This window comes from Cornus florida, unplaced genomic scaffold (assembly GCF_030987335.1).
Source record: "Cornus florida cultivar Cherokee Brave unplaced genomic scaffold, ASM3098733v1 CherokeeBrave_3.0.0_Hap2_Chr05, whole genome shotgun sequence".
Taxonomy (NCBI): Eukaryota; Viridiplantae; Streptophyta; class Magnoliopsida; order Cornales; family Cornaceae; genus Cornus; species Cornus florida.
In genome coordinates, this window is record NW_026775575.1 from 43,114,045 (window position 1) to 43,134,440 (window position 20,396).

The 20,396-nt window shown below is 35.8% G+C and overlaps 1 protein-coding gene across 2 annotated transcripts; it reads left to right on the plus strand.

Moving 5' to 3' along the window:
• Nucleotides 1-7,973: 7,973 nt before the first annotated feature.
• Nucleotides 7,974-20,062, plus strand: LOC132306378 (T-complex protein 1 subunit eta). Of its 2 annotated transcripts, none has more exons than XM_059803756.1 (14): nt 7,974-8,221; nt 8,936-9,196; nt 9,804-9,929; nt 10,020-10,223; nt 13,012-13,181; nt 13,268-13,403; nt 13,886-14,002; nt 14,148-14,267; nt 14,347-14,445; nt 14,538-14,627; nt 17,620-17,707; nt 17,957-18,045; nt 18,131-18,205; nt 19,546-19,643. In XM_059803756.1, the coding sequence occupies exons 1-14, from the start codon at nt 8,207-8,209 to the stop codon at nt 19,639-19,641; spliced, it is 1,686 nt and encodes a 561-aa protein (XP_059659739.1). In that variant the 5' UTR covers nt 7,974-8,206; the 3' UTR covers nt 19,642-19,643. The 2 variants fall into 2 exon arrangements, with proteins under 2 accessions (XP_059659739.1, XP_059659738.1); XM_059803755.1 differs by lacking the exon at nt 19,546-19,643 and adding an exon at nt 19,650-20,062 and having other exon boundaries at nt 7,976-8,221.
• The last annotated feature ends 334 nt before the right edge of the window (nt 20,063-20,396 follow it).

Here is a 20,396-nt window from a genome sequence, read left to right on the forward strand (position 1 = left end):
AGATCCTTTAAGAATTTGGCATAAGCCAGAATTTGTCTAATTGCATCCAAGAGAGGAAGATTGATCTTCACTTGCCTAAACACTTCAATTATCTTATTAACTTTGCCTTGTTGTTTTTCAAGAGAATTGGATCCTTTTAAGGCATCCGAAAATGGAGCCTTTGGCTCGAAAACTTTTTCAAAATCCTTTTTGGTCACATTTTCAACACAAGAATTTTTTAAATCATTTCTCAAATCTTTCTCAACAAAAGGGTCTTTAACATGCAATGAAGGAGGAATAGGATGTGAGACGGGACGGGTGTCAACTTTTGGTTGCACCGGTTTACTCTCTTCATTTTGCATACCAACTTGATTATCTATAATTCTTCAACTTCTCAAGGTTGTCACCGCATTCACATGTTCAATTGTGTGACCTTCCGAGGAGGAAGTGGTCTCCACAACAAATTATTGCTTGGGTAGTGGATTCAAAGGCATTTTCCCCTTTTCCCTAGCATTTAATGTACTGGTTATTTGCTCAACTTGGGTTTCTAGCTTCGTAATGGATTGGGAATGAGAATGAAGTAATTGGGTGTTTGCCTCTAAAGTACCCAAAGCTGTCAAAACTTTTTCCTCGAATACGGGACTCCTTGAGTTCCCTTAAGAATATGAAGATTGATTTGGAAAATGAGTGTTTGAAAATTGGTTTCCATGTGGTAATGATCTATAACCTTGGGAACCTTGGTTTTGCATTGGGGGCGGAACATCCTTTCCTTAAAAACCACCTTGGGAAGGGTTTGAGCCTTCCCCTTGGCTTTTCCAAGAGAAGTTTGTATGGTTCCTCCACCTGGCATTGTAATGAGTGCCATGGGGATTATTCCCTTGGTTGACAAATGCGGCTTTCACTTTTTCATGGTGCTCACTTTGCACATGTCCATTAGGACAATTGGAAGTAGAATGTAAGACACTAGAATAAGTCATGCAAGTTTCATTGGAATTATGATGAGAATGGCTAGGGGAGGAAGATACTTGAATCACCGAATTTTGGTTGATCAAGAATTGATCAAACCGTTGGGATAAAGACTTGACTTCGGCGGCTATGTTATTGGAATTGTCAACTTGATACAAGCCGACATTCTTCCGTCCAACTAAAGTTTTACCATTTTTGGAAGACAAGGATCGATCATTAAATTCTCATTCATGTTCTAATAAAGACGCCATATATCGTCCTCATGCCTATCAAGATATGAACCACCAATGGAAGCATCTACCATTCCTTTATGATTGTCCGACAAACTTTCAAAGAAAAATTGGACCAATTGCCATTTAGGAATGTCGTGATGTGGACACTTCTTAAGCAAATCATTTAGGTGCTCCCATGCCTCGTGAAACATCTCCCCTTCCCCTTGAGAAAACTCTCGAAATTGAGGTTCTCATTGCATTGGTCTTTGAAACCGGATAATACTTTTTCAAGAACTCTTATTATATTTCTGCCTAAGAAGTTATCGAAAAAGGTCTTAGATTGTTGAACCAATATTTTGGCTTATCTTTAAAGGTGAAAGGGAAGAGTTTTAATCGTAAAACCTCTTCCGGTATGTCCGTGTATTGGTGAATTCCCGAGCGTGCACACAAAATAATGCACAACACTTTGAGTTTGGAAATTAGTGTCAAGTGGGCACCATAATTTAAATTTATAAACCGCTTAACACCTATACTATGTGGTATGAATGAGAAGGGATCGTCCCAAGGGATTGAAGTGTCATACTAGGTTAAGGAATCAAGATTAGGGTTAGTAGGTTGAGTGATCAAAATAGTGATTGGTTGGTTGAATTACACTAGATGCAAATTAAACTAAAGTAAACAATAATGCAATAAGGAGAATAAAAGAGAGAGAGATCTTGGGGTTTAGAGATCACCACTAAGCATAGCTTTTCTACACCCTTAATGAATGATTAATGAGGGGAAAAATATGTATTGCAACAAAGTGTATGTATGTGGTTGTTTCAACAAGCATGGATGACAAATTAAGCATATATTGTTTAAACAACATGGTGGATAGCACAACATATCAAATTAAGCCATTAATCTTTTCTTTAAGCTCACAATTCAAATAAATCACATGGTTAGAAATATATATTACTTGTTTTCATAAGTATGGAACATTAACAACAAGCATGGATTGTCCTCCCATTTAACAATTACACTACAACTAAGCTAATGACATGAAATTAAACTAATTAAACTAAGGAAGATGTACAATCTATCAAGAAATGAGTATGAATCATCAAATAAACCACAAGAACATTCCATTAAGCATTATGTCTTGACAATCTCTAGATCTATAGCATCAATACACATAGACATGCATCAATAACACAAGAAATAGAGACAAACACATGAACATCTATTCTAACATACATAGACATATGGATAGAATGAAATGATCAATTGAAGCACTAAACCACATAAATCATTGAATAAACAAGATCTATATATATATAAGCGTCAAGACATGAATCACAATACAAATCCCCTCAAAAATACATAAATCAAGAAGTTGAAAGCATACTTAGGGCTAACTCTAGCCCCAAGAGGATGCCTAGCCACTTATGGATGATGTCCTCCAACCCTCAAGGGCAAGCTCCATGGAAGAAATCTACTTCTTGGTTGATGAAGAGTCTCCAATGGTGTCTCTAGCCTCCTCATCTCCTTTGCTTCTTCACTAAGTATTATCTTTTCTAAGTATGTGTGTGTATGTAAAAATGGCTCATATTCCTTATATAGATAGGTCAAAAATCATCCCAAATGAGCTGGGCTCGTACACTAATAATCCTCTAATGATTGGATATGAGACAACTTTTAATAAGTTGGAATTTAGAATTTTCTCGGGAATTGGGAAGTTCGATCGATCAAACTTGTGGTGAGATCGATCGAACATGGTTGAGATCTATCGAATTGAAGCTGGATCAATCCTCAATGGCGGCGCCTTTTTGGATAAAAACAAATCTGAGATATTTTGAAGATATTTTTGGGAAAAGGACAAAAGTGGTTAGTAGGGTGGTATAGCTGGATAAGATCTGGCATATGGATAAGGACAAGAAAGTTCGATCGATCAGAGAATGATGTTTGATCGATCGAACTTTTTGGGATCTCTGAAGATGACATCATGGCCTGAATCTATCTTGGAGTGCTGAGATCGATGAAAGTTGGATCGATCGAACTTTTCTTGAGATCGATCGAAGTTGCTGAAATTCCACCCTTTGCTTCCTTTTGCCCTACTTTGCTCCTTTCTTTGATTCATCCCAGAATTGCTTCATTTCTACTCTTATTTGGCTGAGTTAGCTTATTTTGGGGATAAGGACCTGAAAATGGAAATAACATGAAATTAATACAAAACGGGAAAATAAGATAGATAAAGGTTCTACAATATCTAAGCTTAAAGGGTTTAAATACGCACTTTTCAGCACTCATCATGTATTGCATGGTGGAACACACTTCAAGAAACTCATCTAAATGCTTGTAAGGTTCTTCACTTGGAAGTCCATGATAATTGGAAAGCATTTGAATAGTTTGTGGTTTGATTTTATAATGGTATACTCTAAATGGGGGAAGTTGAATGCATATAGGTGCATTGTACTCATTTGAAACAGAGTGAGCTCTCAAAGCAAGAGGAGGGTTCACAACCGGTGGCACTTCATGAGCACCTTGATTGCCTTGAATAATGGGAGGTTGTGGTGGAACAAAATTTGGCCGAGGCATTCCCAATGGAACATGGCCTTGTTGTTATGCAAAGAAGGGTCTTACCATGCCTAATGGTACTTGAATGTCGTCATGATGCACATTAGGGTGGAGGACACCTTGTTGGTCAATGTGACCAAGGTCCTCCACATAGTCCTCATTAATGTTCTCCATTGATGAAATGGGGTGATAGGATTACGAATAATGGATTCAAGATTCAAATTAAGTGCGACAAGGGTCAGATTCAATGATCTATGACCATACATGCACTATCAAAACAATCAACAAATTACAATAAGAATATAACAAGCACTTCTCCTATGCAACAATTCAATCAACAAACCTCCACAAATATTTATCCCATACTCCCATGCTTTGAACAATATGCAAGAAAAGTAAATTGCCTCCACGCAGACTCACGATTTATCTATGAAATTGAAGACTTGCCTCCATGCGGGTCGACGTTTTAAGTAGGGAGAGAGTTTAGAAAAGCTCACAAAGGGTCCTTAAGTAACTTCAATTTATTTTCACCTTTTGTTTTGCCTTGCTTTGCAATTTTTAGATTTTTAGCTTTTTATGCTTAGCTTGCTCTTTTTGCTTTAGAATTTCCCTTTGCTTCACTTTCCTTGCCTCAATGCACCTAGCCAATCAAGAACAAACATAATAAGTAACCAAAATAAAATAAAGATAAAGACAAGATCAAAAGGGTACTAATTCCTAATTGATTTCCAAAATACGACATTGCCAAAATCCCCAGCTACGGCGCCAAAACTTGATGCATGTCAATACCAAAGCACAAAATGAAGTGTAATGTGGCCAAGTTTAAATTTGAAACTTGAATTTTTATGCCAAAAGCACAAAATGAAGTGTAGTGGTCCGTGGTGTCAGTGTAGACTAGAAGGGAGTGTGGTTGAGCTAACTAAGTCGGATGCGACGCCTTGGAGGTGCCTTGGGTCGGATTACATTAACGGTTTGAAAGTTAAAACAGAAATGTTTCAGAAATGGGGAGCGACGTTTGCATAACATTGCACTTCACGACATTGTGGTAAATATGTGATTGGTTGACATTTGCTATATACTTGTTGTTGTGACTGAGAATCTGTGTTTTCCTAATGGCATGATCCCATTCACTTCTTATCTATTCATTGTATGGATTCACGGGGATATAAGAAGTGTGTATTAGACACTTCCTACTGAGCTTATGCTTATTCCATTATTTTAACATTTTTCAGGTTCGGGAAAAGAAGTGGCGGATGACAACCCACCACAATTTTGGACGGGATTGGGACTTTTGTTGATGTTATATTTTGTACATGTAGCCTAGGCCTTTTTGCAAAGTTCCAAATGAAGTTCTTGGAAATATATATTTTGTAAACCTTTGTGTTTTTGCTTAAGATTGTAAAAAACCATGTATAACGGTGTTGATATACTTCTAGGTGCATGTTGTAATTTATATTCATCAATCTTGTATGTGTATGGTATGGAATCACTCAGTTTTAAAAACCCTTTTATTATTATTATTATTATTATTATTATTATTATTATTGTTCACTCCCAAGTGTATGGTGTTTTTCTGCAAATTTTTAGCCCGCAGGACCATTTCGGTCGACCGAAATAGTCACTTTGGTCGACCAAACCGTCCAGAGAGTTCAGTTGCTTTTCAGGCCACAACTAGCCAACTGAAATAGCCACTTTAGTTGACTGGTACAGGAGCTATTTCGGTCGACCGAAGCTCCATTTCGATCGATCGGTTTGTTGCTGGTTGCATACCTTGCTTCTTTCTTTTGGCACAATTAGTCACATGTTTTGGATGGTTGATTAGAGTTTTAATGGATCACGTATACGACGTATTAATGATACGATAACACTGGACTTAATAGCATTTGACTTAAGTAACCTCGGGTTCGGGTAAGGACCCGTTTGGTGATTCGGACCTACGGGTTCGGGTCGTTACAAAAACGTCCCAGTAGAGATTGCCTAAGTAGCATCTCCTTAAGCAAGGTAAGTAATCTCGTGCTTTACACACAAATAATATGAATGCGACAAAGGGATCATACTAGGGATTCATATACAACGTTTCCATCATTAAGTAACCATTATCATCATTCACATGCATTGCTACACTATGCGACCGCATAACACACACATACCCTCGAATATCCACACACTGATATCGAAAACTTGTGAACTAACCAGACTTTGGTACCTCCGCCATCCCTAAGGAGAATTTGCTAGTCGTCCCTAGCAAAGGTAACTCCCAACTACCATTTGGGGCCCGAGGTCGCTAAATTACTCACAGGTACCTCCCGTGTCCCTATTAACTAGCTAGCACCGTTGGCAAAGGGGTACCTCTCCAACTGCCTGGTTTGAGAAAAACTTTTTCCCCAAAACTTTTCAAATCCACACTTTCAACTTTTCATAATTCCATACATGTATCTCAAAACACATAACTCGTATGCTCATGAAACCTTATCAATGTTGTGTAGATGATATATATGAACATCAACCACTTCACATATTGACATGTTTTCTCAACATTAAGGAAAATTCATGCTCATAATAAAGACTTAATTGATAATTGCACATCAATTGAAAGGTAACTCAAGTAATTAGCATGTCAAAACATTTAGCATACTTCCATCATGTTATTCATCATATAACATTATTTATAGCACATAGTCCACATTTATCCACAAAATCAACAAGTAAACAAACATAGCTTGATAATTTACATAAATTTCAAATTAAACAAACCTTAATCATCAATTACACATATACATCTCAAATTAACATACTAAAGAGGGGGAAAAACATAGAATTAGCTACCAAAACTTAAGGAATATATCAATTAGACAACTCTATCTCATTTGATGCAAAAACCCCAAATTTTGAAATCCCTAATGTCACCCAAACAGAGCATTACTCTGATCAATTTGAAGCTCTTGTCGAGATCTACAACTTTGCCTTCGATGGCAAAGATCAAATCTTGGAGGAAGAAGGTGAAATGGAGGCTTGAAATTATGGTTTTAGAGAGAGAGAGGAAGGTCTTAGTAGGGGGAGAAGAGAATAGGCAGAAAATGGTGACCCTTTGTCCTTTAGCCACATGCTTTAGTCAATGTGGGTCCCTCTTTGATCCCCAAAAGTATCATTTTGCCCCTCACATGCAATATAACTCTAACATGTCTCATTAGTCTAATTAAACACATCCACGAATAAATATACATCAAATTCTAAATAAGGAATGCAATGAACCCAAAAAAAAAATAGCCCGAGCACAAGAAGTCCGGGCGTGGGGTCCACACGGGACCTCCAGGATCAAAAATCTAAAAAATGACGAAATGACTAAAAATACATTTCAAAGAGTTCTAAACTCAAATAAATGCCCTAAATCACTCTTGGAATCTTTGTGACACACTAATCGGTGCGTGACATGTAAAACGAGGCATGAAAATAAAGTAATCCGAAGAATAAAAAAAATGCCGAAAAAATGAAAAATTGTGAAATGTCACAGGTGGTGGAGGAGAAAAGCATGGCTACGCAACAATAGTTAGAGGTTGCATTGGTGGGAGTGGAGGCACGATGATGAGTGAGTGGAGAAAAGAGATTACAAAAGAGGTGGTAGAAGAGGGGCGGTGGAGAGATAGGGATTAAAGCGGCGGTGGAGAGAGAAATAGAGATGGTACGTGTGTAATTTATTTATTTTTATTGAATACTATATTATATTAAAATTGGAGGTACTTTAATAATTATCCACTTATATTTGAGGGCATTTAAGTAAATGTACATTAAAAGACAGTTCAAGTTAGTTTGATAAAGGTTCAGAGTTAATTTGTTAAAACTTTAATATAAAGATAATTAGGCCAAAATTCAAGAAAAGTAAAGAATAATTTATCTTCTTTTCTATTTATTTATTTATTTATTTTTTTTATATGAATCCATATTTGTACTTGATCTCATGTCAATGACGTCCTAAATTAGGCTAATCTAGGACATTGTATCAAGGATAATACTCAGGTCCTTAACAGTATAGATATACACCATTGGAAAAAAAAAGAAAAAAAAAAGAAAAAAAAGAAGGGGTTCTTAGGTCCAACCCAAACATAGCACATTAATTTGGCCCATGTTTGATAAACAATACCCGTCAAAGCATAAGTTGACAATTAACAAATAACAAATGTAATTATCACAATTTAAGCTAATTTTTGTAAATTATCTAAAAATGAGCCCTCACATTGTAATTTTGGTTAAAAAGTCGAAAGAAATGGAAGAGACGAGAGAGACCGCGAGAGAGAACCAAAAAATCTCACAAGTCACTGAAAGAGGAAGTAGCAAAGTCACTGTTGTGAGATAAACCCTAGCCGCTACTACTTCTACTCCGCCGCGGTCCACTTCCTCGCCGGAATCTGACTACCGACGCCGCCTCTTCCTTCTACACTCTCTCGCATTTGTAACCCTAGCTTTCTCTCTACTCTCTCTCATTTTCGCCGCTCACAATGGCAGCTATGCTGGTAAGCACTCTCGTTTTCTTACTCTCTCTGTCTATATATGTATATATGTATCTGTCTTGTGTGCTCATACTGCATAGTGATTCCGAATCTGTTAATACTGCGATTGGCTGCTGAGAAAATGTAAAAAACGTGAAGAACCAATTTTTTGAATCATGGATTTTTCTGCATTTGGGACTCGACTACTCGAGAAAACCAAAATCTGCAATCAGCTAAGCCTAATACAACATAAGGTTTAGTCGTGGCGAATTTTTCATTTTCCGGAACCAAAACAACAAAACCCTAAAAATATTGTTTTCTTTTTTATTTCTATGTTTCTAGTCATCCAAACTGGGGACTGCTTTGTTACTAGATCAACTTAATTGATTCAGTTCTCTGAAACTGTTTTTGATTGTTGCTTTTGTTGGCGATGGGAAACAACAGCAAGTGAAGAACCAGTTTTTTGAATCATGGATTTTTCTGCATTTGGGACTCGACTACTCGAGAAAACTAAAATCTGCAATCAGCTAAGCCTAATACAACATAAGGCTTAGTCGTGGCGAATTTTTCATTTTCCGGAACCAAAACAACAAAACCCTAGAAATATTGTTTTCTTTTTTATTTCTATGTTTCTCGCCATCCAAACAGGGGACTGCTTTGTTACTAGATCAACTTAATTGATTAAGTTCTCTGAAACTGTTTTTGATTGTTGCTTTTGTTGGCGATGGGAAACAACAGCAACCGCAGATTATATTGCTGAAGGAAGGGACTGATACATCCCAGGGCAAGGCACAATTGGTGAGCAACATAAATGCTTGCATGATGGTGGCCGATGTGGTGCGAACCACACTTGGTCCGAGGGGTATGGACAAGCTGATCCATGATGATAAAGGCAGCACAACCATCTCTAATGATGGCGCCACCATAATGAAGCTTCTAGACATTGTTCATCCTGCTGCTAAGATTCTTGTTGACATCGCCAAATCACAGGACTCTGAGGTAATGCTATTATAATTTTATTTGTTGCTTGGGTTGTTGATATATCTAATTAATTGAAGATTATTTCTGATCAAATAAGCTGTGCCATAAAAATGTGAATGTGATCAAGGTACTTGAATGGGATAATGTTAAACTCTACTTTGAAATATGAGTCAGAAATTCATATGTCTTGAATTTCTGTAGGATTGTCATACAGGTTACTTGTTTGTATGATGTTAGTGTTCATCCATGTTGTTGTTGTCTTTAATTAGCCCTAACTCTCTATTTGTTGCTGAGAACACGAGAAGTTGGAGTGGAAATATATGAGGCCAAATATTTGCTAACACTCTATCATTGAGAATACTTGTCCAAAAAAAAAAAAAAACTCATATCACGGAGAGCTTAAAATAATAATGCTCTTGTCAAAAATAGATATAATCCTCTAAATCATTATAAATTAATAGCTATTTGATGTGGTTGATTCTTTGTGGCAGTTGTCACTTCTCTGTTTTTTGTGTATTACCTGTCATGGTTTTTATCTGCTCCAAATTTTTATTTTTATTTTTATTTTTAGTAAACCTTCTCCGCTACAAGTTTGAGAACATTTGCCAATGTGATTCTATTGTAGGTTGGTGATGGAACCACTACGGTAGTTATTCTTGCCGGGGAGTTTCTGAAGGAGGCCAAACCTTTTATCGAGGATGGGGTCCATCCTCAAAATCTGATACGGAGTTATCGGACTGCAAGCTATTTGGTATGTTTTTGGGAATATTTTTTTTTGTAGCAGTTTTGGCTGAGGCGTTAGGCATGGTACTCATATTGCATGTTGCACAATTTCTGTTAGGCCGTTGAGAAGATCAAAGAACTAGCTGTCAGTATAGAGGGGAAAAGTTTGAGTGAAAAGAAAACTTTATTAGCTAAATGTGCTGCTACAACGCTCTCTTCAAAGCTCATTGGTGGAGAAAAAGAGTTCTTTGCGTCAATGGTTGTGGATGCTGTTATTGCAATTGGGAATGAAGATAGGCTAAATATGATTGGTATAAAGAAGGTACTTATGTTTGGCACTGAACCTTGAATATATCTATATAAGTATAATATCTGTTATTATGACTTATATTTTGATACTTGGTATGAAAGACTGTTCATTGTTTCAATGTGTGCTAGTAAATTTATTAGAAAGGCTTAACTACTTTTTTAGCTCTGGTCTCTGAGCTATATTTGAACTTACACACTGCCATTCGTTTATGACCATAATTAGAATTACATATGAGTTAAAAAAATCTGGTCTGCTTGGGTCAGTTTTCTGTTTTTTGAGAACTGAAAACTGGAAAACTGTATAAAAATTTGCTAGGTTGACAGTTTCTGATAACTGTTTTTTGAAAACCGAGTTAATAAAAAGGCCTGTTTTTAGTTTCTATAGTTTTCTGAAAACAGATTTCTGCTTTTGGAGTTAATAAAAAGGCCTGTTTTTAGTTTCTATAGTTTTCTGAAAACAGATTTCTGCTTTTGAAGTTCAAAACTCTTTTTTGAGTGACAAACCAAGCAAACCCCTAGTATCTGTTTATACTATTATTAGTGCAGTAGAGTCAGTAATGAAATTGTGTAATGAATTGGAACTTATACTAGATTCATTTGTTGGTCTAGCCATTTTAAATAGTTGCAAACCCAAAAATCTTGGCATTGGTAAAGTCAGTAATTGAACCATTAACGAATTAAAGCCACTTCAAAAAAGTTCTAGTTTTTTATTTATTTTATTTTTTAATTTCGTCTATCTATTTTTATAATTGCAGATCTAGAAAGTATGGCATTAGTGATGTGTGAAAGTATTGGCGATGCATCATAGTATCTGAGGAAGTGTTCAGTATGCAACATTTATGGTTAATACATTCATAAGAAAAGCATTAGAAACATTAAAAAAAGGAAAAAAAAAAAAAAAAGAAAAAAAAAAAAGAGCATTACAAACAAATAAAAAAACAATAATCCAAGCAGTAAGGCTACTAAAGGTTACAAGGAAATGCATTCTGGCCAAACATCTGGCATAGGTGCCACTTCATTGCTCGTAATACTAGTACATAACCTTCATGTTAATAGTACTACATAATTCATGTAGTGTAAAGATACTTGGGGATCCAAAAGCACTGTTAAGATCTCTCTCCCATTCTCCCTCTCTCTGTCTCTCTCTGAACACACAATAAAACACCCAAAATGTTTGAAAGAATTCCAAATCACATAATTTTCCAATCTCGTAGAAGCAAAGAATTAGCCTTAAGTACTTAGTCTCTGCACTTAACAATCTTTAAAAAAAAAAGAAAAAGACTGTCTTGATTTGCAGAGATTGAAGAAGAGAAGTTCCCTCTACCCATGACCGTCATGCACACTATGGTGCTGAAATCTAGATTTGGTATGTAGGAGACTGTTTAAAGAGTTTTGAGGGTCAAGGAAGTGCGGACCATGACCTGATTCAGAATCCAACATACATATCCTATCTCTAATCTTTGTTTATGTTTTTTGTGATATGTGCTAGTTATTTGCTCAACCTGGACCTCTCATCTGGATCATACATCAGTTGTTAATGATTTGTATAAAGTGACACAAATTAGTAATTAGCCCATACTGGGTGGATGATCGAAGCTGGTACATAAGGATGTATATTTGCACCTGTATGTCTGGACTTTGCTTGTATATGCGGAGTGGTGTTAAAGGCGCGCTAGGCTCGAGGCGCATGTCTAGCGCCTGTTGTCATCCTAGGCTCATTGATGTTTACTAGGTGCGCGCCTCGGTTGCGCCTCGTCCCTGTTTGTGAGGCGCGCCTAGCTGATTTCTTTTTAAAGACTATGATTATTCTATTTCTTAAGCCAGAAAGGGTACTTTTGGCAACTTAATTAACAAATATGAAGGCTCAAGTGTACAAGAGAAGAAACTTTTGTTCAAAAGAATAAACAAAGAAGAAATTCCAAGAGTCAAAGTGTCAACCGAACAGAGAATGAGTGAGATCGTGAGACGAACGACGAAGCCATAGTTGCAGAGATGAACGACGAAGCCACATCAGTTCTTTCTTCTTCTTCTTCTATCTTCTCCTCTACTCCTCTCTTCTTATCTTTGTCTAGTTCTCCTCTCTCTGCCTTTTATTTATTTATTTATTTGGGGCTCTCTTTATTTATTTATTTTTTCCTTCTTTTTTTCTCTCTTCTCGTCTACCTCTCTTCATCTATTTCTTCTGTCTTTGCGTCTTTTTTTTTTTTCCTCTGTTTTTTCTTTTCTTTTCTTGTTAACAGTTTTTATTTTTTTGATTAACACTTAACATATTTATTTCTTTTTGTGCTTTGTTTTGCCATTCAAAAAAACAAATTATGCTTTGCCTTTCAAGAAAACAAATTTGTGCTCTGTTTTATAGTTATTGGATGCTTGTTTAGTTGATGGATTTACTTTTTTATATTTGTTATTAATTTTTAGAATATTGATATGACTTATGAGATGTGAATGTTTTTATGGTAGTTTAAATTTTCAATTTTGCGCCTCACTTCACTCAGGCGCGCGCCTCACCGTGCGCCTTGCGCCTAGGCTCCAAAGGACCTCTAGCGCCTTGGGTCTTTAATAACACTGTATATGCGGTAATACTTTTTGTTCATCGTCTGCTGACTTTGCAGTTAGTTGAGCTAGTCCATTTGGTTTGCATAAAGCTTCTGCTTGCCAGAATGTACTTCATACTTGTGTTTTTTGGCTACAACAACTTGATCGTTCTTATCTGTTTATTATTTGTTATTCATCTTTTCTGTGTGTGTGTGTTTTGCATGTGAGTGTTCATGTATAATTGGAAATTTTGTTTGCTTTTATAGGTTCCTGGAGGTACCATGAGGGATTCTTTCCTTGTAAATGGTGTTGCCTTTAAAAAGACATTTTCATATGCGGGGTTTGAACAACAACCAAAGAAGTTTGTAAATCCCAAGATACTCTTGCTAAACATTGAATTGGAACTGAAATCAGAGAAAGAAAATGCAGAGATAAGGTCGGGGTATTTTGGCTATCTTTCAACATTTAGTCATTCAAAGCCAGTGTTTATTGTACCTAACTATTTTTGGTGTCCATTTGCAGACTTTCCGATCCATTACAATATCAGTCAATTGTTGATGCTGAGTGGAATATCATTTATGACAAGTTGGATAAATGTGTGCAAAGTGGGGCCAAAATTATTCTGTCACGGTTGGCTATTGGTGATCTAGGCACACAGGTGGTGACTTTCCCTTTTTTAGATCCATTTATGTTTGATTCAGGGTTCTTATGGAACTTAAACAATTTATATTAACTTCTGTCAAGATTTTAAATATTTAACAAATATTCAGTAATTCTCTTCTTTCCTAATTGGTTGTAAAGCTAATGGTAATTTTATCTCTAGATTTCCCCATATAATATTTTAGTATGTGAATCTTTGGTTCCCAACTCTGTTACATGATATCCGTTGGAAAAAAGGAGGTTTATTACTTTGATAGCATTGACATGTACTTCATATGAATTCATGTGGATGGGATCTAGAAAAGCGTATAATATTATTCTGCTGTTATGTTGATTTGTTCATAATTTTCCCCGTTACTGAGTTTTTGGTTGATGATATAATTGAGATAAATAAAATATTGATTGTGACTTGTGTGGCTGCTTCAACAGAAGATTGTTGAGTTCCACAAACAGTTCTTTTACATGGTTTGTTGGTACCAGTATTTTGCAGATCGAGATATATTTTGTGCTGGTCGCGTTGCTGAAGAGGATCTGCAGCGGGTTGCAGCCGCCACTGGTGGAACTATACAGACATCTGTCAATAATGTTATTGATGAGGTTTCCTTGCCTTTTGTCATTCAATTATTCAAGATACCTTACTATAAGGATTCCTGAATCTTACAGAGTTATTCTACATGCTAATAATCAATGGTTATTTTGCCTTGCAAATTGCTGAAATTATTGAACTTTGATTTGTTGAAAGGTTCTTGGGACTTGTGAGCTTTTCGAGGAGAGGCAAGTTGGAAATGAGCGTTTCAATATATTTAGTGGATGCCCATCAGGTCTGACAGCCACTATTGTTCTTCGCGGTGGAGCTGATCAGGTGCGTCATGATTGCAATAATGCATATTGTTATATATTTCATTTTCATGTCAACTTGATGTTGTCTTGATGATTTTCAGTTTATTGAAGAAGCTGAAAGGAGTTTACATGATGCAATCATGATAGTTAGAAGGGCTATGAAGAACTCTACTGTGGTTGCTGGTGGTGGTGCTATAGATGTATGGGTTTATCACTACTCTTTAGACAATAGTTATGCAAATTTGAGGATATGTAGTACATTAGTGATGGGAAATGTTGTTCTCTGTTGCAGATGGAGATAAGCCGGTACTTGAGGCAGCATGCACGCACAATAGCAGGGAAATCTCAGCTTTTTATCAACTCCTATGCAAAAGCTTTTGAGGTAGGTTACTGGCTTTTCATGTGTGAATTCCATGAAAATGGTATACTTGTTCGGGCCCTAGAAATTAGCTACTATATCTGTAGTTTCAAATAATATGAATTTGCTATTAAATATGCGGTTATTTTGTTGATCTGCTCATGAATTATGTGTAAAACTAGTAAGTAGAAGTTGCAATGTCAAAGAACTTCAAAAAAATTGCAGATGGCATTGGCTTTATAGTATGTCAGAGTTATTCTTAAAGTATTTTGTGTAGGTTTGACTATTATTAAAAAAATTTAATCTATATCAGCTATTTGCAAATTTAATGAATTGGGGCTGTTGAAACTTGGCTTGTCTTGTATCCAGGTCTGGAAAATTAGTATGTGACCTTGTTTAGCAATAAATGAGCTTGATCAAGCTTCTTAATTAGCCTAGTCTGAGCTGTTAATGAGCAGCATGGTTCATTTGCAACACTGTTGGTCTTTAGTTCATTTTTGGAACTTTACTTTTCCCGTCTTTTGGCCTCCATTCCGTTAACCCTTTAATTGAGCAAATAGTCTCAATTTGCCAGACGGTGATCGTGATTGTTTGCAATATTATAAATTTATAAGTTTGGGATGATTTTGAAGGTTTAGAATTATTTTAATTATTTACTTTCCCTATTATGCATCACTAATCATGGTCACATAAGTTAGTTTGAACTAATTTTGAATTTCATTAGATTTTCAAAATATAAGTGCATATAATTACGAATCATCTTCAAGCAACATGTCATCGTGCATAAAAACCATATACAATTTGTTGGAGTGTGGATGTCCCTTTATCTCGTTTTCTATTGTTACATTTTTGTAGGCATGGATATTGGGAGCAGATATAATACTAGTATCATATTTGTCACATACTCAAATCGAAGGATGTAGGATCTGGACGAAATCTTAATATTATTTAATATGATGCTTTTGTTATTTACCAGTAAAATATTTTTTTTGTAAGATAAGAGTGGTCAGGGAAGCACTTCACTTGTTTTGAAGCAGTAATGTAATTAATAAAACGAAATCTTAGTTTTATGTAAAATTATTTATTAAACCTGAATTATTGGATATTCTTGTTAGGTGCATTTTCAGTCAGACATGGGTACTCAAATGCAATTTTTGAGTCATGTAATATAGGTTTTGTGGTGTAGGGTGTGGGGGGACTTGAATGTCACCATGTGAACTATCCTTCCATAGGTAAGAGTCTATTTTGCATGAGTTCTATTCTTAATTCCTGAAAGAATATAATTTCAATATATATGGACCGATTAATTGTTAGCAGTACTATTTTGAAGTTCATGGGTGGCAAAACTGATGGGCACTCCATAGACTAGTGTGGACAAGCACCTTCTTCATAATTTGTTATTAAGTATTTGCATGCTGTTGGATAAGAATACTCTTCCATTTTGGAAATAGATTTTTGATTCCAAAGGCAAATTAAAATGGTTATATGTAAAAACTGTTTGGGTCTTTTAAAAAATAGAAGATGCTTAGATAAAACGGTGGATTTAACAGGTGATAAAGGTGTGCCCATGTGCACATCTCTGTATTAAGAATCTGTAGTATCAGCATGTTCTTTTGTGTCAGAGTCTGAACCTTCAACTAGGATGTACAATATTATACCTCGTCGCAAGAATGATAATTTAATGAGGTTGAATCTTTTGGAGAAGATGGAGACTTGCGATTTCGAGAGAGCCAGAGATTTTAATTTTTAAATAACGTGTGCTCTATTTAGCTTTGACGTTTAAGATATTGAAGTTCCTATTTGCGGGGGCTTGTAGTCCCAATTAGAAAAAAGATAGAAAAAAAGTACAGGGCTAGGTTAGACATTACCTCTAGGATCATTGATTAGTAGCCTTGACATACTGCCTCCACCTGGAGTGTTGATGTCAATGTCAGGTCTGCCAAATAGGGATCCTCTAGTTTGTCGAAGGCAAAATATAGAATATTGATAGAATCTCCTGTGTACCAGAATTTTGCATTGAATTAAATTTAGCAAGTGGTGTACATGTGGTAGAAATGAAGCTCTAAATGTATTATTCACGTGCCTCTTACAAGAGATTTTACACCATTATTTAGAGAGTTGAATTCTTTAAAATCTGTAAGACGAACTATAGCTCTGTTCTATATAATATTTTGACTTTTCTTAATACTAACTGTATCGTGAGGTAATCTTTATAATTAGGATTGCCAATGTCAGGTGTGTGTTTTTTTTTTTTTTTTTTGGTCAATGTCAGATAACTATTCATAGTAAATAGGATTTGCCTTTATATGATTTCTCTAATGAGATCATAAAATAAGTAGATTGGAATGGATCCACCCCAATAATTTAAGAAGAGTTCCTGGAGAATTAACTCTGGGAAGGTAGCGTAGTAACTATATGATAAAATATGAGCATTAAATACATTTTGTGATATTGCCTCCAAAATTTCTGGAATGGCTATCAAAACCGTTAGCATCAGCATGTGTTCCATATTCAAGTGGTAGTGTCACTGTATGGGCCTTAATCTATCATTCTTGAGAAATGACTTTGTTTGGTGGGCCAGCATGTGCAAGTAGTCTGTGTCTCCGTTTACATGTCTGTTTCACTAAGCCTCTCTCGGAGACGTTACCCAATTGTTTACGCCTTTCATGCTGTTAGGATCTCATCGGACAAGGAAATTTGCAACCTTAGGTGAAATGCGTGCATTGTCTAATAAATAAGACTCTGGTCTTCTAAACCTTTGGTGTAGATTCAAATACTATACCACCAAGGCTTCCATTCAAGTGGTGTCTCTTCCCCACATGAGTGGTTGAGGAATCAAGTCCTTGTAGGGGCAATAGTGTTTGTGTATGTGTATCTTTACCTACCTGAAAAATAACTTGTGTGTGTATTCATTATGTTTTTCTAACGAGAACAAAGATATCTTTTGTGAATTGGTTAGGATATTTATCGTTCATTTCTGTAATATCTACTTAAGTATGGACTCAACATATTACAGATTATCCCACGGCAACTGTGTGACAATGCTGGATTTGATGCTACTGACGTGCTGAATAAACTGAGACAGAAACATGCACTTCCATCTGGTTAGCCTCGTTTTATTTAATCTTCTCAGCACTAGCCACTAAGATATTCTACTTGACTTCACTCTAGCTATATGGTCACTTTAACCAATTCAATAAAATGCTGTGTCCATTGATTCCCTGTGCCATGGTGTCCTTGTGTTCTTTTATTGGCCAAAGTAAATTGTAGGTTGGACAGTTAGGTTTAGCTAATTTTATTGGTGGTTTTATTTTGGTGCTTCCCTTAAACTGAGGCTGCAAAACTATTTGCAGGTGAGGGTGCACTATATGGGGTGGATATCAACACTGGTGGAATTGCTGATTCATTTGCTAACTTTGTGTGGGAGCCAGCAGTTGTGAAGGTATCGGTCCCGTGCCCACTTGGTTAATTGTTTATAGTGTTATTTACACAATTAAAACTACATTTAACTGCATCATTTATTTCAGATCAATGCTATAAATGCTGCTACTGAGGCAGCTTGCCTAATATTAAGCGTGGATGAAACAGTAAAAAACCCAAAGGTAATGTGAGCTCTGTTTCAAGTTTTGGCAGTGAATTCTTCTCTAAAGGACTCTGTTCATGCTATTAAATGATCTTTTTACCATAGCAATATATATATTTTTTAAATATATATTTTTAAATCTTCTCTTTTTGCCTGAGATGTCCCTGGTTACCATATTTGATCCCATGAATATTATCAAATAAGAAAGGATGATCATTGTTATGGTTTCGAAGTACTTGAACGGGGCAAGATATTATTCCGGTTCAATATTATTTTGCATTAGTTGTCTCACTATGAGTTTGAAAATTATGTAGTCTCACTATGAGTTTGAAAGTTGTGTTAGTAATAAAAAATAATATATTTTCTTGAAAAAGTATATGATAATATTAATTCAAATAATATAAAAACAAAATGTACAAGGTTTACTTCTGTGCTGTGTCAAAAGTCGATGCATATGTTCCCTTATATTTCTCGGTCACACTGGTGCAAGAAATTTTACTTAATGAATATTTTATGACAGCTTAGAAGTTCTTGTTGCTAATTGAAGATGAACATTATATCCTTCAAATACCAGGCGTGTCTTTGTCAGTTTCATTGTCAATTCATTTAGATGGGTTTCTTTGGAGCCCTTTTAGTTAGCGGGCCTTATTAAATGAACACCAATCTTCCATGTGGTTGTTGGATGGAGATTGCGTACGATGAATCGATCTTGGCTTATGGTCACGTTTTGGAGTATTGCAGCTTAAACCATGCGGGAATGATCTGAATTAATGAGTGGCGATTGTTGAAAGTGAAGTGTGCTGGATGTAGTAGGAGAGGAGTAATTTGTTGAGGTTCTTTTGCTTGAACTAGAATCACCTTTGTTTGCAAGGTGTAGCCTAGGAAAGCAATCTATGGCTAGTGGAAGTTTATAGGACCCTTAACTTTTGTGAAATTTAATAAAAAGGGCAAAGGGAGGATAATGCACATCAGCTATGATGAGAGGAAATGAAGTGTGCCGGGGTGGATGTTATGGCTAGAAGTTGTAAGGAAAGTGAATGGTGATGGGGAATACTGAATTAAGACCCAAAAAAAAAAAAAAACCACTTGTATTTGTTATGATTTTCTATTGTCTCCAAATCTGTTATATTCAATTTTACTTGATTGTATTGTATGCAATTAAAGTTTTTACGTCCACTTAATATAATTATGTTGCCATATACAATTTACGTGCATATTGCCATTTACCCTGTAAAGTATAAAGTTGGATGCTTGTATATATAAGCAACATGCTAGGTTTTATAGTATAAAATTGGAATTCCTTGTATACGAATGTCGTCTTCATCGGTTTCATACTTTTTATTTATTTTGATAATGCAGTCTGAGAGCGCACAGGGAGGTTTTTGTAGTATAAAAATGGATTTTCTTGTATATGAATGTCATCTTCATCGTTTTTATGCTTTCTATTTATGTTGATAATGCAGTCTGAGAGCGCACAGGGAGATGCTGCTGCAGGGGCCATGGGTAGAGGTCGTGGACGAGGTGGTTTCCCTGGTCGTGGACGAGGAATGCGAAGACGATAGGCTTTTTCCAGATTTTACATCCTCGAAAGCATCATTTATTGGTTAATCAAAGTTTGACTCGCTGTTCGACTCAAATGTTCCTCTTTTTGGGTCATTTCGCTCGTAGCTCTAAAACTTTCACACTGCTAGATTTTGTGGAATGTTTCTGCTGCTAGTGGTTTGGTCTTTTGTGGGTGAGGAATATATGTGTATTTTAAATGGAGAGGAATCTTTTAATTGCTGGGGTGACTCGCAATTTTATTTTCGGTTTTGGATTGGCTAGTTTGAATTTCTGATATTCAATGCAAAAGATATCAACAGACTTGTTTTCATAATTGTTTTGGTTGCCATCTGGAACCATATTCTTTTTTTGACAGTGATTTGAATGCTAAATTTTAATGAAAAATCCATGTTAGTAGTGAGTGAAATTTCAGTATTATGTTTTCCAAAAATGTCATTTCTTTAATTAAAAATTTCTCGTTACATAAATATTTCAGACCATGGTTACATTAAAGCACTTATTATATAAACTACAAAAACTCCAAACATGCATGCGTTGTGTAAAATGACATTTATATTCTTAATTTTTTTCTAAATGAAAAAGCAACAAAAATTATTAAGAGATAAATAACTCATTTATGACATCCCTAACTTCTTATTTTCTCTACC

Coding starts and splice junctions, on each gene's coding strand:
- LOC132306378 (XM_059803755.1), top strand. Junction 14,446..14,537: donor CTGGTGGTGGTGCTATAGAT/GTATGGGTTTAT, acceptor TCTCTGTTGCAG/ATGGAGATAAGCCGGTACTT. Junction 18,206..19,649: donor AAACAGTAAAAAACCCAAAG/GTAATGTGAGCT, acceptor TTGATAATGCAG/TCTGAGAGCGCACAGGGAGA.